We start from the raw sequence: 17,987 nt of genomic DNA, 5'->3' as shown, positions 1-17,987 counted from the left end.
GACAGATCAGTATAGAGGTCATTGTCGAAAGTTGGTGGACCAGTACAGCACATCGTCTTAACATTCAGACCGGCCAAATAATTGCAAATATGTCGTTTGTCCACAGTCCAGAATGACACACTGTAAAAACTGCGGTGTTAAAACTGACGCCAATTGGTGTTAATAGAGGACCACACCCTGAGGTATTAAAATTACACCCTAGAGATTAAACATAACACCAAAGAGTGCAAATATAACAACAAAAGGTGTTGTAATGACACCTATAGGTGTAAAACTAACACCACCAATTTAACACCGGTGTAAAATAACTGGTGTGGTCCTCTATGTACACCGGTTAACACCACAGTTTTTGCTGTGCACTGCTGTTTTGATTCACAAATTTTTTGACAAAGGCTGCTTTGTTATGGAGGGCTTTTGACAAAAGATTATCGACGTTTTTAGAAAGCGTTTGAGAATGCCCTACTTTGAATCTAACATAAAGCACAAGAATAGAGAAAATATGAGTTTCATCAAATCATTCTATACAATAATCATCGACCATTTTGTCACAGAAACATTTTTTTACAAATATCTGAAATCGTCTACTCCTTGTACTCAGAAAATAAGATATATATACAGCTGAATGAATAAATAAATAAATATCCCAAATATAATATCACTTTGTATCTTTCTGCCGAAACGTCATCGATAGTCCTGTATTGTAGTTCGGTAAAAGTAGACTCTCAAGAAACGCCATTTTGGCCCAATTTTTCTGGTAAAGAGCTTCCTGTGATGGTGGTTATAGGTTATAGTGTCAATACCGAGTCAATGAAAAATATCAAAAATCAAAATATATCATAATGAAAACTGGAGCACCATGTCTACTTGAGGCCTTTGTTAGCATACGTATAATGAGCCGTGGAAAGCTTGAGTGGAAAAATGAATTTTTCAGGGGTTCCAATCAAAGTGGAATGGCTTTAATCGATGAAAGAAAATACAAAGAAATTGATAGGTGAAGGTTTTAGCACAATTGGAGAAACAATAAGAAATGTATAGTTTTTTTTCAAGTTGTAAAATTAATATACCCATGCATGACTTACAGTTGAAAATGATATCATCGTGGTATACACTGTTTAAAAAAACGTGATTTTACAGGAAATATGAGAAGATTTTGAAGAAAACAACAGAATCATTCTGTGAATTCATAAAACAGGAATTTTCTGCAATTTAACAGAACAGGTCTGTTAAAACAGGGGAAAAGGGTTTTTCATTTAAGGAAATTTGTCAGATTCCATACACCAAATACAATTTCCTGTAAGATTATGCAATCTAGTAACATTACAGGTGTTCTCGAGACTCTGCTGCAGGAACTTCTTTTATTTTAAGGATACATTTTCTAACAATGTACGCTAGGAAGAAATCCTCAATATTATTCAACAATCAAAATTACTAAAATATAATTTTTGTAAAAGATAGATTTTCCACAAGCCATTCTCCAGCTGTCTATAATGTCTTCCATAAAAATTACGATAAGTAAATTTCACATATATTTCTAGCACCAAGAACCCCCCCCCCCCCATACAAAAGCAGAAAGAGAATGTGACCAGGGTCCCGTCGCAGAAAGAGTTGTATTCAATCGCAACTCTAAAAAGCATGCGCAATTTGATTTTCAACCAATCAACAGCGAGCATTTGGGACTTGCGATTGATTTTTTGACTTGCGTTTAAACGCAACTCTTTCTGCAACGGACCCCAGAACCGAGACTGCAGCATCTATAAAATTGTATTTTTTAATTAAACCTATAAATGAAATGAAATCCATGGGTATGACAGTCACACAAACATAGTGGGCTTGCTCCGAACGATCGCGTCATGTTTGATAATCACTTAACGTGATTTTCCGTTTAAAAAAATGTCCTTTGAATTTCGGAAATCGGATGGCGAATATCGGTGTTCTTGAAAGTTTGTCATAAACTCATTTTTTTTACGCTTTCGTTTCAGTCATTTATTTGCCGAATGCATACATAAACATTGTATCTGTTTTCTACATGTATTAATCTTTAATTAAACCATTTCTGTCATCCCATAGATACTCAGATGAAATGCAAATTGACCAATCATGAGCAACCATGGCTGTTATACAGTATAGGGCGTATGTTACGATCTTATAAGCGAATCGTGCTTATAGTGTAACTCGCCGGGTAAGTTCGCGTAAAAGTGTTCTATTGCAAATATAATGTATGTGTGCTGTGAATGGGGAGTTTATGCGAGAAAATCACTTCAGTACAAAATATTCATGCACAAACACTCTGTATGTTTTTTTTCCTTTGGGGTGGGGGGGGGTTGTAGTCCGTTCTAGAAAAACACATCTTTCTCATCACAAAATAAAAGAGATTTAAGACATATAATAACCTGGTAAGAAACTGCAGCATATTTTTCATTTAGAGCAAGTCATAGGCGATCGTGTACATTGTATGCAGTGGATCCTATGTGTGCATCCGGTGCGTTGGTGTACAAACAAATGGTACCAAACAACCTAGAGGCAGTGCGCGCACACACTGGACACATTTTCAATAAGCTAGGGAGCGAGTTACACTATAGCGGGAGTTAACAGTTTAAGACCGTAACAGGCGTACAAGCAGTAGACTTCTATACACGCTCTTAACATTTGAGTTTTTAATTTATTTAGTGAAAGACCAGATTTTTTTCTATGCAGCTTGTCTCGAAAGATTCATTGAAACTCTATATCATATACGTACATATATATACATTCAAGTACTGTGTGGATGGCATAAATGGCCAAGACCACCCCAAATACAGCAAGGAAGGTGATGAATAGGTAAAACAATTACCAAAAAGCATAACAATGATTGAAAACGTTTTCTTTTTAATTTTTTAGATTTGTTAATAAAGAACATCTTGATTGATTCTTAATGATCTTGCAATAATATGTAGCCCAGACGGATGATTTGAACCGGGTTTTACTTTACAGGATAAAAAAAAACGACATAGGTCTTTTTGATGTGACGTCATAAAATAGAAAAAGAAATTGTGATATTGATTCAACATCACATACTCATTTTATTGCAATAAATGAAGCACCATAGTTCTATTAAGGAGGTTTCAATGTTATGCTGGTTTGATTTTTTTTTGTCATTCAGATCAACTTTTTGTCGGGGTGAACTTAGCATTGAAAACTTTCAATTACATAATTTCCTACATGCATAAATAAATAATCAAATTTAAACAATTCGATGTCATTGGCTCAGAGAATGAAATTGGGTTATTTTCAGTTTATCGTGTAAGTTCTTTGGCGAGGCATCAACCAATTGTTTTCTATTGTCTCGTGCTGACACGTGGCATTTATCCGAGTTTCTTCTTTTGGAATTTTATTGTTAGGTAACGTCTTTTCTTTTGGTGGTAAACATTTCAGCTGTTTCAGCTGCTGCAGTGAAATGGTCACGTGTACAGGTAATGCCCGCTGTTGCACTTCGACTCTCATTTCGCTGTCGCTGGTCGCTGTTCCACAGTAACTCAGCGGACGTTGCTGTATTTGATGTACTTCTTTATGGGCATCAGCGAAATTTTTCCGGTGAAGGAATCGACCGTGCGGCATCATTTCTGGGATCGGACCGGTTCCAGCTCCGGGACTAAGCAAATGTTGTTCATTCTTCGTTCTTTTTGGTTGTAAAAAATTCTTGATGGAAACAGGATACGGCGGGGCAGGAGTTATGACCTCTTCAGCTTCGTCATCGTACACGTGGTCGAGTTTCTGCTTTTCTTCGTCATTGCCATTGTCATCATACTCTGATTTATCATCGAATTTGCTCCCACGCGGAAAGAGCTGAAACAGAAGAAAAGAAAAGCTTTAGTGGAAACGTAGCCAAGAGGGGGTGTTTCACACAGATTTAATTACGACTTAGGTGGCACTTAAATGCCGACGCGTACATCATGATATGCAACGCACCATCTTATTGATAGATACACATCAGTGTCCGTCCTCATGTTACGATCTGACCAATGCGGTCAAGCTTTTTAATACCGTAAGCTACTCGGTATTTAAGAGCTAAAGGCCACCGCACATCTTACGATTGTTCGCGATCCGATTTTGGAACAAATCGCATTTTGCTGATAATCTGACAATGTGAATGGAACATATTATTTTATTTGAGGTTAAAATTAATTGAAAGAATACTAATATAACCATTTTGAAAGATTGCAAGCCTTTCTTGGAGTAAAGGACAAATTAGTTTCAAATCGTAGCCATTCGTACGACTGCTATGGCGTCATTACGACTAGAGATTAAATTTGCTTTTATTCAAAGAAGGATGATAGCATAGTCACAGATTAGATCATAGGTATTCGTACGATGATTTCGAACATTACACAATAATTATTCCAAGTCTCAATAATAGCATCAAATTCTACTACATTTTATTCAAAAAATGATTCGCAGATCAATCGTGCGGTCGCCTTATAAGTCCTACTTAACTCTTTGTGAAACACCCCCAGTGGCCCTTAACACAAAGCTTAACCATCGTCATAGAACGTTTTTCTTCGACTGATTTCATTAATGTCTCGTTCCCACTGTCCTGCGATCCTTTGTATGATCGTCGCGATTGGCTTTTCGTAAATGATTGCGATTTTTTCTTTTTTTACCATTCAAGAATATCTAAAATCAGTACGATCGCCACAACTGATCTGATACGATCTGATACGTATAAATACAGTATAGAATTAATCATGAAAATCAAGCTTACGATCAGTCGCTAACCTTTGTGTTACGGGACCCAGTCCTATGGTGGGAGACTTCACTTGATAAAGATGGTGGACATTGTAAAAATCATGTCAGATTTATTTGTCCTAGGCCTAATTATCGAAGGACTACGCCATTCAGCCATGAGGTAAGAGACACGAACGTTAGAATACATATTCCGAATACCCTTGTTTTTAGTTTCCTGTTAGATATCAGACCCAGTACTGCATATTTTCATATTATTTTCACAATACGGCATTTTCTTAATGAGGTCATTTCACAGTGTTCTACGATCATTGATAAGCTTTGTGTTTCGAGCCCCAGAACACACCCAATCATTCATAATTTCATTTTCGCCTTATTTTCCCTTTGTTAAAATCTTCAATCACGTCAGTATTTTTATTTTTAACACTCCGTTATTTGCCCTAGATTTTTTTTTCTTACAATGTTAAATAATCAAGAAATGACGGAATCGTGCCAAATCTAGTTCAACATGTCCAAGTGATTTAATGCCAGGATTCCACCGTCGGAAATGATCAATTCGATCAAACCCAATATTGTGATGATTTAGCCTGGTCGATTGAGATTGACAAGATGACCGGAGTCAATCTGTTCCTGATCGGCACACTGCAAAAACTGCGGTGTTGATTTAACACCAGCCCGGAGTCTACATATTGAAGCAGAGAAGTATTGAAGCAACACCAGTTTGGAATCAAACCGATGCTGTCTTAATACTGATTGGTGTTGTTACTGTTGTATAAACACCTATCTGGTGTTAGACCAAAACGAAACTGGTGTTGTTTAACACTTCTCCGGTGTGGACATACATGTATATATATTCCGGGCTGGTGTTAAATCAACACCAACGTTTTTACAGTGCATCAGAGGAATTTGATCAAACAATATAATTTTGTTTCTTGTACTGAACCAGTTGCAGTCATTTTAAACGCAGTCATCGATTTTCCATATCGAAACATCCATAGCCATGCTCTTATCTTGCAAAAGGGGCAGTGGTTTCAAATAAAGCAAATAGCTTTCGCTTTCGTAAATTTTCAAACGTCCTAATTTTTACTGTTATTTGTTTATTCATTGCAGTAATGAACGCCCTATTCCGGACATTCATAAAACACGTTTTACCTCGGATGAATTCATGAATTCAGCTATAAGAATAATTATTGATCATAAATATTATGATTATGAATATAATTGTTATTATTGATATTATCATTATTATAAACCTCAAGAAACAAATAAACATGATAATGACAATAATAATGTCATGTTATACACAGGGTAGCAACTTCAGTTCGAAAACTGTTCTCAGAACGGGCCCTATCTGCTTAACATGATAGTGTTATTATTGCCCCGGCTTTAGCACGGCTATCTAAATCAGACGCTCCAGATCCGAATACCTCCCTACCGGGTACCCACTCACCTCACCTGGGTCTAGTGCAGCACAATGTGGGTACATTTCTTGCTGAAGGAAAACACGCCATGGTTGGGAATCGAACCCACCTACGTCCCTCATATTTAAAAGCGAGAGTCTTAACCACTAGCTAGACCACGACGCCCACACACAGCTTTATGAACACTATGCATGGCAAGATTGGCCATAAACCTTCATCATTGACTGTTGTTACATGCATACCTGTTGAGAAACCATGAAGAGAAACATCACCGCCAGACTAGCCACGGCGAATCCATAGAATGCTTTGACGGCGTTGAAGTAGTCGATGATGATGCCACTGACAAGGGACCCTGCTCCGACGCCAAGGCCGAAATAGAGCGCGCCGAGGATCCCCTGTACCGTGGTCATGCACTCGGCAGGGACGGCCGTCCCCAGGTACGACACCAAGGTGGTCCACGTCAGTAAGAATGAAATACCTGATCAAAGGGAAGAAAATCAAAGATCATAACCATGATACAGATCTCCCAATTGCATTCAGAAGAATGTGTATGTATATGTATATTGTATACAGTATATGAGTAGGCCTATCTTTTCAAATTCAAATTTATTTATTTCACTTCCATCAAACAAAAACAAATTGTATACCATAGATAAACATAAATATTTGTATCCGTTGCAAACAAATTAATGTTGTGAAAAACACTTCGACAATTTGGGCAACATATTGTAGGTTTTAAATTATGTATACTATATTTCAATAGAAATTAAATTAAGATGGAAATACTAATCTACTCCCCGTTCATGCAGTTCTGAAGTTGATTGCAGTGCCATACTTGGTCTAGCAAATCTGGTAAAGTCTTGGGAACTGCAATCGCGGTAACGCGTTAGTAACTGCGTCACCTAAGTTCGCAATAAGTATAACACATTATGTCATGGGCCTATTACTGTAGTAGGTCCATGATTATACACCTCATGATCACCAATGTTCATATGTTCATACTCCAAGCATAGGGTCGCAACGTTAAGTGCAAAAGCTCACATCGACAGTAATATTTTGATAGCAGACAAGAATCGGACTCTACAGAAGTCTCACGTTATCTAATTTGGCACCTAAATATCAATATTTGAGATCACGTGATGTAGCATGCATGGTGTAAAATTCGGAATTCCCTATGTTATATAATCACATAGATACGTTGCATATAAGAGTATTCAAATCTTGCGTCATTTGGTTTCAGTAGTTTCATATGACAACTTGTTATTTTCCTCGTTTGTTTTTATTTTGTATTATCAGGATAGATATTGCAGGTATGGCAATAATGAATAATAATAGTAATTTCAATAAAAAGAATCAGGTAAAAAAAAATGAGGGTGTATACATGACCTTGTGGTACACCACATAATTTATCAGCAAGCCTACTCAAACTGAGCATATTATATTTCCGCATGCCACGGGGCACTATATACGACTTGCCAAATTGATAAACAGATGCCATGGTAATGATGATTCTTTTCAATGAAAAAATGAGAAAAAGTAAATGAGGGCCTATCAGTGACCTTGATGTACACCGCATGATCTATCAATACTCAAACTGAGCATATCATAGGACACTATGTGCGACTTGTCAAACTGCTAAATAAAGATGCCATGGAGTGGCCCACGATTGAAAGTTTACAGTGTTGTTTATTTCAGTAAGAATATTTTGTAACTGGCAACCTCCAACGACAAATATATGCTAGCAGGAACGACTTGTAGGAACCTAGTGAAAGTCAGAGTAGCGTTCTTATGGCAGGACAAAAACTGCATGCGGCTTTTCATCAACAATCCTTTCATTTCACCATAGACGTGGAATGCGGGAATGTTGCTGCAAAAAGAAGCATAGAGCCTTTAGAGCCGGATACTTGCTTTAAAAGACGAAAGTGGCACTACTTTCACTTCGAATTTCATACCCGAATACCATGGTTCATGGCGTAATTTCCTTCAGCAAGACATTGATCCACAATGTGCTGCACTCAACCCAGGTGAGGTAAATGGGTACCTGGCAGGAATTTATTCCTTGAAACGCAGCGCGCGTAACAGCTGAACTGCTAAAGCCAGGCATGCCAGGGTAATTATCGTCGGCCTTATGCCAAAAGGGCCTTAACTGCTTTTTGGCCATTCCGAGATAATGGCGTTTATAAAGGTTTTGGCCTCTCTTATAATCAAAAGTTTGTGGTCGTTTTTTTGCTTTAGAAGCCAATTTCGATAAACGTGTTAAGTTATTAAGTTTTACATGAAATGTGTTAAATTTATTATAAAATATTCAGAACCCCTAAAATCGGGTTAAGGCCCTTTTGGCATAAGGCCGACGTTATGCTGCATATACTGTAGAGCGCTTAGAGACTTCTGACAAAGTAAGTATTAAGTGCTATATAAGCAAGTATAATTATCATTATTATACCATATTCACTTATACACATGATATGCACGGTTACACCACGCATTATAAAGACACCAGTTGTCTTTTTTTCTCCAATGTGAAGAGAAAGAGCTAGGGGGGGGCACGGATAGAATTTAGTCTTCCGTTTCCTTAAAACACCCTCTCCATGGGCATGTACTTTTATGAGGTGCACTATCGAGCAAAACCGGTTCGATGTGATAACAATAGCCTATCACTTCAATACTTTTCAAATTAAAAAAAAAGAATAGGAATAGACATCTCACCGTGTAAAATCTCAACAGGTATAAGCCACAGGGGATTTGAAATGGCAGCATAGCAGACGAAGCGAATAGCGTAGACTGCCAAACCCAGCGTTAGAGAAGTAATGTATCCTAAGTAATTTAGGAATCGCCGTGAAAAGTAACCAAGTATCAACTCTGCAATACTTTGTATCGCCTCAAGTACGCCTATCAAGGTCTGACTGGCACCTGTTCAAAAGAAGCAGATAAAATATAAATGAAACCCTATTACCATGATTACCACCATTTTTATCATTATCTACACCAGGGGCGGATCCTGGATTTTCCAGAAGGGGGGCACATTTTCCCCGAGGAAAAAAATTGACAAGGAAAAAAAAAGGGTTTTCAACAAAGATATAAGGATATTTCGTCCACGAAAAAAGGTGCAAAATTGAACCTTTTAAGGTGTATAATACTTGACATTAGAAAGGGTTCAAATTTGAACCCTCATTACATGGGTCATTTCTGCACCGTATATAATGTGCTTAACATAGCTAATTGCACCTTTAAAGGTGCACGAATGAGCAAAATTGCACTCATTACGCCCCTTGGGGTACTGCTATTTTACCAACCCAGAGGGTTGAAATTTGAACCTTATTTCTTAGTGTGTAGATTATTGACACGGAATTTCGAAATTTGATGTTGCTTTTCAAGCCCTTTCCTTAGACAGCGAGCCAGCTGACTTATCATTATTTTGTTCACTCAATTTCAATCATTACTTGGCGAGAATATTTGCCTGGGGTATGATAAAAGTAATATTTGATTCTCAGAGTACACAGTGATATGTCTAATGAACGATAATAGGCTTGTCCTTTATACTCTTTAAACGATACCTGTCATCTCAAATTGACACATATCCGGTAGATCAGCTTAATGACAGTTTCCAGTAAGTCTTTAAAAAAAATATTCAACGCTATCACCTTCATTAGAGCGTTTGGAATTGTCGGATGTCCAAAAAGTCTATTTTTGTCAGACGGTTACCATAGAAACAGTCACAGACCTTTGCTTCTCAGCCAATCAAAATCAAATAAATCTCTCATGTCTGTTGGATCCAAAAAAAAAATCATCAGGCTACATATGTTGATAAAACGCTTTCTAGGGGTCGTAACACCAAGTTTAATAATTTAGCTATTAATCATCGTATAACACTTTTTAACGATTGATTGCATTGACTACAGTGTACAATTAATCGTAAAAATCAAGCGTACAATCAGTCGCTAATCTATATGTTACGTGACCCAGGTTTTGTCTGATCCCAAAGTCTATATAAAATTACATTAATTTGATTTTTTTTTCAATGGAAAATATGATAAAAACAGTACTGCAATACATCTTTTTCTCCACCGACATCTTTTGAAAGTTATTCTACCTATTAATTTTAGATGATCAGTTATGTATATAACAAAATGTAATAACAAAAAAAATGTATCGTGTTTGTGATAAATACACTGGAACCGATCATGTCTTACCAATATTCTGGAAGTGCCACAACAAAAAACCCCAGACGCTACCGTTGCAAACGCCTGTGAAGAAGGCTACGAAGAAAACTGAAGCAAAGTGTGGACTGAGTAGTACGCGTCTTAGCTCCGACCACTGCGTTTCCCAGTCACAAGTAGTATACTATGTTATGAAATGAAATAAATAATAACCAAAAGTAATCACAAAACGTAGAAATATGTTGATTGTGACGACCAAATAATGACTAGATTAAATGAAGGATAGGATGATCAAAAGGGATGATTTTCTATTCATCGGCCCCTTACCATTTTCAACATGTTCAACGTGAAACACTTCAAACAGAAATCATTTCCAAACAATGGAGTGTTTCGTGAAAAATAATAATTTCATGAAATTATGAAACAGATGTTAAAAATGTAATGTTGTTTGGTAACTCTTGAATTATTTGTATTTTTCACTATTCCATTTACATTTTTAAAATTGAATTCGTCGACCAATTACACTCGGACAAAGCAAGATCACCACAACATTAATAACATTATTTTGTATAAAAATTGTTTATGATTCCTATCCAAAATGCAACATTTTGTATCGCGGGGTCTTGTGACACGCAAAGTTCAAAGATTGCAAATATTACCCCTCAGTTTTACACCAAAAAGCTGTTAGTAATTATTGAATAAACTAAAGAACGTTTCCAGGCTTTCCCGTTTTCCAGTTATGATCAATCATATGAAAACGTGATTCAATAATGGGGGATTTCAAGTCCGGTGTTGGCCTTGGTGTTGGTGTTGAAATTTTGATTACTTCCCCTTGCTCCAAAACTTACTCAGAGTTTGTAAGACTGATCCAGATCACATTATTGACATCTCAACAACCATTGTGTGACTTATCGGGACCATCTTCATGTTGTTTGGTGTTATAATCGTGAAAAAAATTGACCTAACACCAACACCAAAAGGTCAACAATGAACTTGAAATCATTCAATATATCGAAAGGTATGTGTACATATACAACATCAAAAGTATAATGATAGACCATTGATTCGATACTTTAGACTAGAGCCATTCTGGAAAAAGAGGCCTATATAAACTTCTAGAAGCATTTTGGGGTAAAAGTTGGAAACCGGAATATTCACAAAATTCAAATATGCTGAATCTGATTAGACCAGTTCCCATAAGCTGATTTCTCATGTTTTGACCAACTAATTTGCATAAACAAAGTGCATAAACAAAACTTGAAGAACAGGCAAAATTTCAGTTGGTTAAGGAAGGTAGCAAATGTTGATTTTAAAGTGATTTGCTAACATTGATGTGACTTTTAAAAATCTGAGCTAGATGCTGTGTCTTTGATACGTTACAAAATTTAAGACCAGAAAATATTGCGTCCAAAATCATTATTTAGTGCTTCAAAAAGTGAAATATAAAGTGACGGAACACCATCTTAATTTCATCCCATACAATTATGTATTCTATTTAAGCGTTTTCAAGACGCCTAATTACAAAATTTGGGTTTGCCTGGCTGCTCACAAAGTTAAATAATACCTTTAAACGGTTATTTGAACTTGGAAGTTTGGAAGGTTAAGGGGACGACGGCATATGGATGGGGCAAGGGAGGGGGGAGATGACACCCTATTATCTCTCAAGCAATAAACAAAAACAAAATATGAAACACGTAGTAAGAAAAAAAAAAGAAAAAGAAAATAGAAAAGAGTGAATAAAAGAGGTCTTCGTCGTTGAAATCCAGTATCTATTATTGACACAATTTTCGAGAAAAAATGATAAGAGGGATATTATAATGGAGTCAGATAAAAATTGCCTGGATATAAATAGGAGAGGTAAAAAATAACACGTCGTTTGCACTCGCATGCACTCAACTTGTACGAAAGTTCCTGAATGATGGCTAATTTCGAAGAAAAGAGGGGTATACACATTATAATGGTAAACAAAGAAAGCTAAAAAAAAAAATAAAAGCACATAGAAATATTGGACTGCCTAGAGGGATCATATCTTTTCATCTATGAATAGCTCGTCTGTAAAAGTTACAAAGAAACTATGGAAGCTAGGATAATGAAGGACTCCATGGAGGGGTCATATTTTTGAAATAATAGATAGATCTAATCTAATCTAATCTAATATGCAGTAAATTAATATAGTCTTATTTATTTATTGACAAGGATCACTCTCCTGTCAAATCCTGGATCAATTAAGTATGTAGTTCAATGATACTAGGTCCCCAGGAAATAAACATCACTTCGAATTACAGATTCGCTATGCTTTGTCGATAATAAGCTTGAAAGATTCCTTCACATTTATATATCAATCAGTTAGAAATGAATAAATAATGAAAACAATTTTAGGGCATATTGAAAATAAAAATCAATCGATAAAATTACATCAAATGTTCAAATTTAAAGGGACAGATTTTTTGAAAATTCCAAAGCACCATCGTTCTTCTTCTATTCCTCCCCGCATCCGCGTGCATCCTTGAACATTCTATGCCCCCTTCTCCTACCACCACCAGGAAATATTTAAGCTGACAGTCATGTACTGTACCTTGAAGGTGACACGACATTTGCTCTGGCGACAATTGCTCTGGGCTTTATTTCACCTGAGATATAGGGTTAGGTTTGCAATGGGGTTTTATGTTAGGTTTAGGTTAGGTAAAATCCAGGGTTGAAGTTGATCGTTCCATTAGTGTGTGGAATTTACAGCGGAGCAATTGTCGCAGGAGCAATTGTCATGGAACCTCTTTGAGAGCGGAAAACTCCATGGTCCCGAAACACATAAGTTAGCGATTAATCGCTATTAACTGAAATAGCCTATCAAGATCATCGTTGCATGAGCATTTTGCTCAGTTGACTGACAAGGAACCAATCGGAGCCGGTCTTTGAAATTAGCGATTAATCGATAATCTTTGTGTTACGGATACCAGGGGCCCGTAACACAAAGCTTAACAATGATCGTAGAACATTTTTCTATGATTGATTGCATTGACTACAATGTGCAATCAATCGTGAAAATCAAGGATACGATCAATCGTTAACCTTTGTGTTACGGACCCTGGTCAGAGATTTACCTTAAAGTCCATGAAACACGAGCAGACAGCAGAGAGAGAGGCGACGAGAGCAAAGGCTAGGAAGGCGACCCGGTAGTTGGTGATGATGAGGGTGACTCCCCATCTCACTACCGGGATACTAGTCCCTGATAATAGCACACCAACAACCAGAGAGCTGTAAAGTGATATAATCATAATGACACAAATAGTAATGATTAAAATGGCAATTATGATTCGGATAATAGCAAAAACAACACTAAATGGCGATAATGATAAAACGGTGTTCAAAGTTTGGGGCTGACCATGCAAAAAATCACAATCATGGTCATTTTTTTATTTTTGTACACGGTTTTGGAAAAAAAATAGTGGAGGGCTGAAGCTGATGACGAAGATAATGAAGATTATGATGATGATGATGATGATTTACTACATTATGTTTCGAGGCAATTATATCAAAGTTTTTTTTTCGTCAGCTTACATTCGATATTGTCTGCGATATCACACACCCACACTTTTGACACAATTTACAACCATGTTTCATTTTCAAACAGCGGAATAATAAACGGAAAAATGATAAGAACATATCACGCCTTCGCTTTACAATGAAAAAGTTTCATTTAAATTTTTAACAATGGTTTCTAGATTTTTATTTCATTTCTTCAAAATATTGTTTGATTTAAATATTGAAATAATCTTCGTGAATCACCTTCATGACCATGATAACTGTGAGAGTGTGTGCACAAACACGGGTGTGTGGGTGTGCGTGTATATTCATAACCGGGGAATCAAAGCCTGATCTAATTATTGTAATAATTGCAGACCTTCTAGTATAGCTGGCGTCAATTTAGGATAGGGACACCATCCCAATATGCTCCAATATACCAAATTACTCATCCTTTACAAAACTTGGGATGGATATAATATTTTGTTCTACGATGACATATCAAAATGTTTTCTGTGTTACATCTTCATTACATAACTTCTGAAACTTTTCTGAGCCCTGAGGGAAAATGTGTAGCATTGGGGGTGATTTATGTTATGAATGGGCGGAGGAGTGTGTGAATAGCTTTGCATTTGGTCAGTAATTCAATTTTTGTTCCTTTTCTTTTTTCTTTCCTGAATATGTACCCATATATGAATAAGTCGACAATATTTTTTTTTCATTTCCAAGGGGGATCCACACTTTACAAACTTTTAGTGGACCCCTCATTTCCATTTATGCTCAATTTTATACCGTTTTTTTTTACGAAGTAAGATTGTTCATCTTTAAAATTGTATCTGATTTACATTATTTTGTATTATGTTTTGAATTGAAAAGAAGAGGAGGGGGATAGACCAAAGAATATCAACACCCCAATCTGTATAGAGATGTCGAAGGGGGGTATAATGGGTGTTATGCTAACATATTTTCACAAGTACACTAAATGGAAAAAATAATGTTCACCATTAGAATAGATACACCCCTGAACTATATAAAATTGGGAAGTTTTGGGTCTAAATTTGGCATTTTTCACCTAAAAAAATATGTTATGCCTTGACACTTGAGAGAGCCCCCCCCCCTGAAAGAGGCGGACCGCCGCTTATCTGATGGGATAAAACTGCCAGTTTCTGATGTAAATGCATTATAAATTAATGCATGATTATGCATTATAAATGTCACAATGTACTTATGAAATTTCCGTTATGAGTTTCGCATACTAAGTTTCCATACAGCCATGACTTTATTACACTTTGTCTGATTTCTTTCATACATCCACCCTTTTGTGTACTTTTTTGTTCTTTATTGTGCAAAAACAATTACGTTGCCAAGGTTGGATTTCCCTTCAAACAGAACGTAGGGGGAAGAATTAATGAAACATCAGTGAACTTTTTGCACGAAGAAGGAAACATGGGAAATAAGGGCCTTTTCACACGTGAATCTTGAATCATCGTATTGATTGCTATTGCAATCGTGACTGTGATTCTAATCATGTTCTAGTTTGGTTTCACACGTGCTAAATATTCGTCATTAGCCTTATATTTTTCACTGGAATCATCATTCATTCTGTGTCGTATCCTTTTTATCGCGAATTTATTCCTCCTTCGATTTAGTCATTACCAATATCTTCATCATGACCACCATCATCTCCATGGCCTTCATTATCATCATCATATCACCATCACTCTCAGCTTTATCATCTTCATCTTCATACTATAGCATTGCATGAATTCATGTTTCGTATTTGAAAATATATGCCCATTCTGCTTAATAAATGTATTAATTAATTCAATTAGTATAAGTTTGGGATTGTCATTTTTTTCAAGCAATCTGCTTATGATGACAATCTTCCTGCAAATTGTGAATATCATATAGTTCATAATTTTTGTCTGGAATTATCTTTTTAGTACTCTTTATTTATGATTCATGCCAAAAATGCTTCAACATATTATGTTAATTATGTTATGAAAAATGTATTATACGTATGTTATGCATGCAGAAGAAAACAATAAATAAAATAAAATCAAATCAAATTACTTTTTTACCGTGTGAAAGGGCGGTAAGACAGGTATGCTGTGATTAATCCCTAAAACTACTGGAAGTGCATAGAATTCAAAGAATAACAACGATGGATGGGAATGCAATTCTGTTCTTGGAATACAGAAATCTGTTTAAACACCCCTCCAATATGAAAAAAACACACACCATTTTGATCCATGGCCAAATACTTATCAAATTCGCTCATGAAAGATTTCTATTTCTATAGATCCGACTATCATCCCACATGTTCGATCTAAAGCAAACATGAAGCATTTTTTCTTTCACATTTTATGAAATCTGAACAACTGCTTCAATCTTCGGAATATACATGATATTTTCCAAGTATCATTTATTACTTTAAGCTTTCTTCAGACATGAAACACTCTGGTTGGCATGTTCCACAAGGGGGTCGGTTGTACACATATCATTATTGTTTTAAAAAAACTATTGTAGAGCTAATAAACGGCGTCGTATATGAATTTTAACATTTTTTTCTGTGGTTATAAGTTGTCATCTGAAAGCGATGGATCCATGGAGAGGACATTGGACCTTCTTCCTTTAAGATATTAACTTGTTTTTCCTCTATAAATTATATGTTATTTCATCTATTTATGTATTAGTTTACTTCTCCAAAAAAGGGATAGAGACTCGCCCCTCCCATTTTTTGCGATAGAACCTACCATTTGCTTATTTTTTTTTTATCCCTGACAGACATCTTTTAAAAAAATAATAACGTACCAGCGAGTTACGAAATGTACACTTTCTTTATAAAGAAGTAGGCCTCATTTTATACTTGTTCAAAGTGATTGTTTCGGGTTGATATTCATCAATACTTTGTCAAACCAATCTTCATCATCAGGAAGTAGTGCCAAATACGAAGTCCGCATTTTACAAAAAAACACATGAAAAGGAATTAAATCAACATTGGGAAATGAAAAGGAAATTGGTAATAAGAGACTCATGTTGTGCCCTCAATGCACAAATTTTATATACTGTTACTGGCGCTGGATGCGAAGGAAATTCCATTGTCATTGTAACTGATAAATAGAAAAGAAAATAGAGAGAATACATGGAGAAATCCTGTCTCAGAATTTGTCTTTATAAACTCAATGAGTGTTTCATAAAGTTAACCGGGGATCCTTTCTTGTGCAAATTCATTTAACTTTGTTTACTCTGCTGTAGCATATTGCAACAGACGAAAGTTACAGAAAAAATAATGAAATTAAAACAAAAGCAGAAAAATACAAAAAAAGGAAAGTAAAAAAAAAGGAAAAGAAAAAAGAGGAAATGAAGAAAAAAGAGAGGAAATAAAAAATAAAAGAAAACAAAATAAAAAAGAAATAAAACATAAAGGAAAACATGAAGAGAAAAGTGAAGAAATAAAAGAAAAAAGTATGAGAAAAGAGAGGAAATTATAGGGAAAAAAAGAAGAAGAAAGGAAAAGAAAGAAAAGACAATAAAGGGAAAGAAAAGAAAATAGAACAGGAAAAAATAATTAGAAAGAAAGAAAAGAAAAATATCTGAAAACATTAAAGAACTTCTGATTCTTTCAAAGAAAAAAAAAGCTCCAAACAGCAGTGGAAAAAATCATCGTTTCTTGGTTGCCAGCTAAACCAAACAAAGTAGAAGCTTAATGATAATACCTGTGTCATTTGCATTTATTAAACACCTTTATGCACTCCGTGTCGGGGTGGGGGTCAATCATCTCATTTTTTTTAACGTCACACAATCCAGAAAAGTTACCCCATTTCATAAATCGAAACAAGCTTGGTTCTGTCTTGAATCAAACTGAATTTAACTGATGTGTCATAAACCTTCGTACGATTCAAGAATGGAGTCCGAACAGATAAACTTAGTTTGGGCGAAGTTGTTCATTTTCCTCTTCTTTTATTGTTTTATACTTATCCCTAAAAAGATAAAAATATTCGACATGACCCCTTTGGGATGAGAGCACTTTCCATCTACTCTTTCTTTAATCCATGGTACTTCGACTTTACCACCACCCGATCCGATACAATATATGCAGGTAAGCAACATGTTCGTCTTTAAGAAGACATTTCCCCATTTATCCTCCATATTTTTTTTTAATATCGGC

General features: G+C 35.9%; 1 protein-coding gene across 1 annotated transcript; it reads right to left on the bottom strand.

Annotated features, from left to right (window-relative positions):
* Nucleotides 1-2,314: 2,314 nt before the first annotated feature.
* LOC121429132 (major facilitator superfamily domain-containing protein 6-like) lies at nucleotides 2,315-13,588 on the bottom strand. Its single transcript, XM_041626051.1, has 5 exons — nucleotides 13,396-13,588; nucleotides 10,331-10,481; nucleotides 8,847-9,050; nucleotides 6,383-6,618; nucleotides 2,315-3,822 (listed from the first exon to the last, which is right to left on the bottom strand). Exons 1-5 carry the CDS (start codon nucleotides 13,567-13,569, stop codon nucleotides 3,268-3,270), a joined length of 1,320 nt encoding a protein of 439 aa, XP_041481985.1. The 5' UTR covers nucleotides 13,570-13,588; the 3' UTR covers nucleotides 2,315-3,267.
* Between the last annotated feature and the right edge of the window lie 4,399 nt (nucleotides 13,589-17,987).

The sequence above is a fragment of the Lytechinus variegatus genome, chromosome 15 (assembly GCF_018143015.1).
Source record: "Lytechinus variegatus isolate NC3 chromosome 15, Lvar_3.0, whole genome shotgun sequence".
Classification (NCBI taxonomy): domain Eukaryota; kingdom Metazoa; phylum Echinodermata; class Echinoidea; order Temnopleuroida; family Toxopneustidae; genus Lytechinus; species Lytechinus variegatus.
This window is presented reverse-complemented; position numbering and strand designations above follow the sequence as displayed.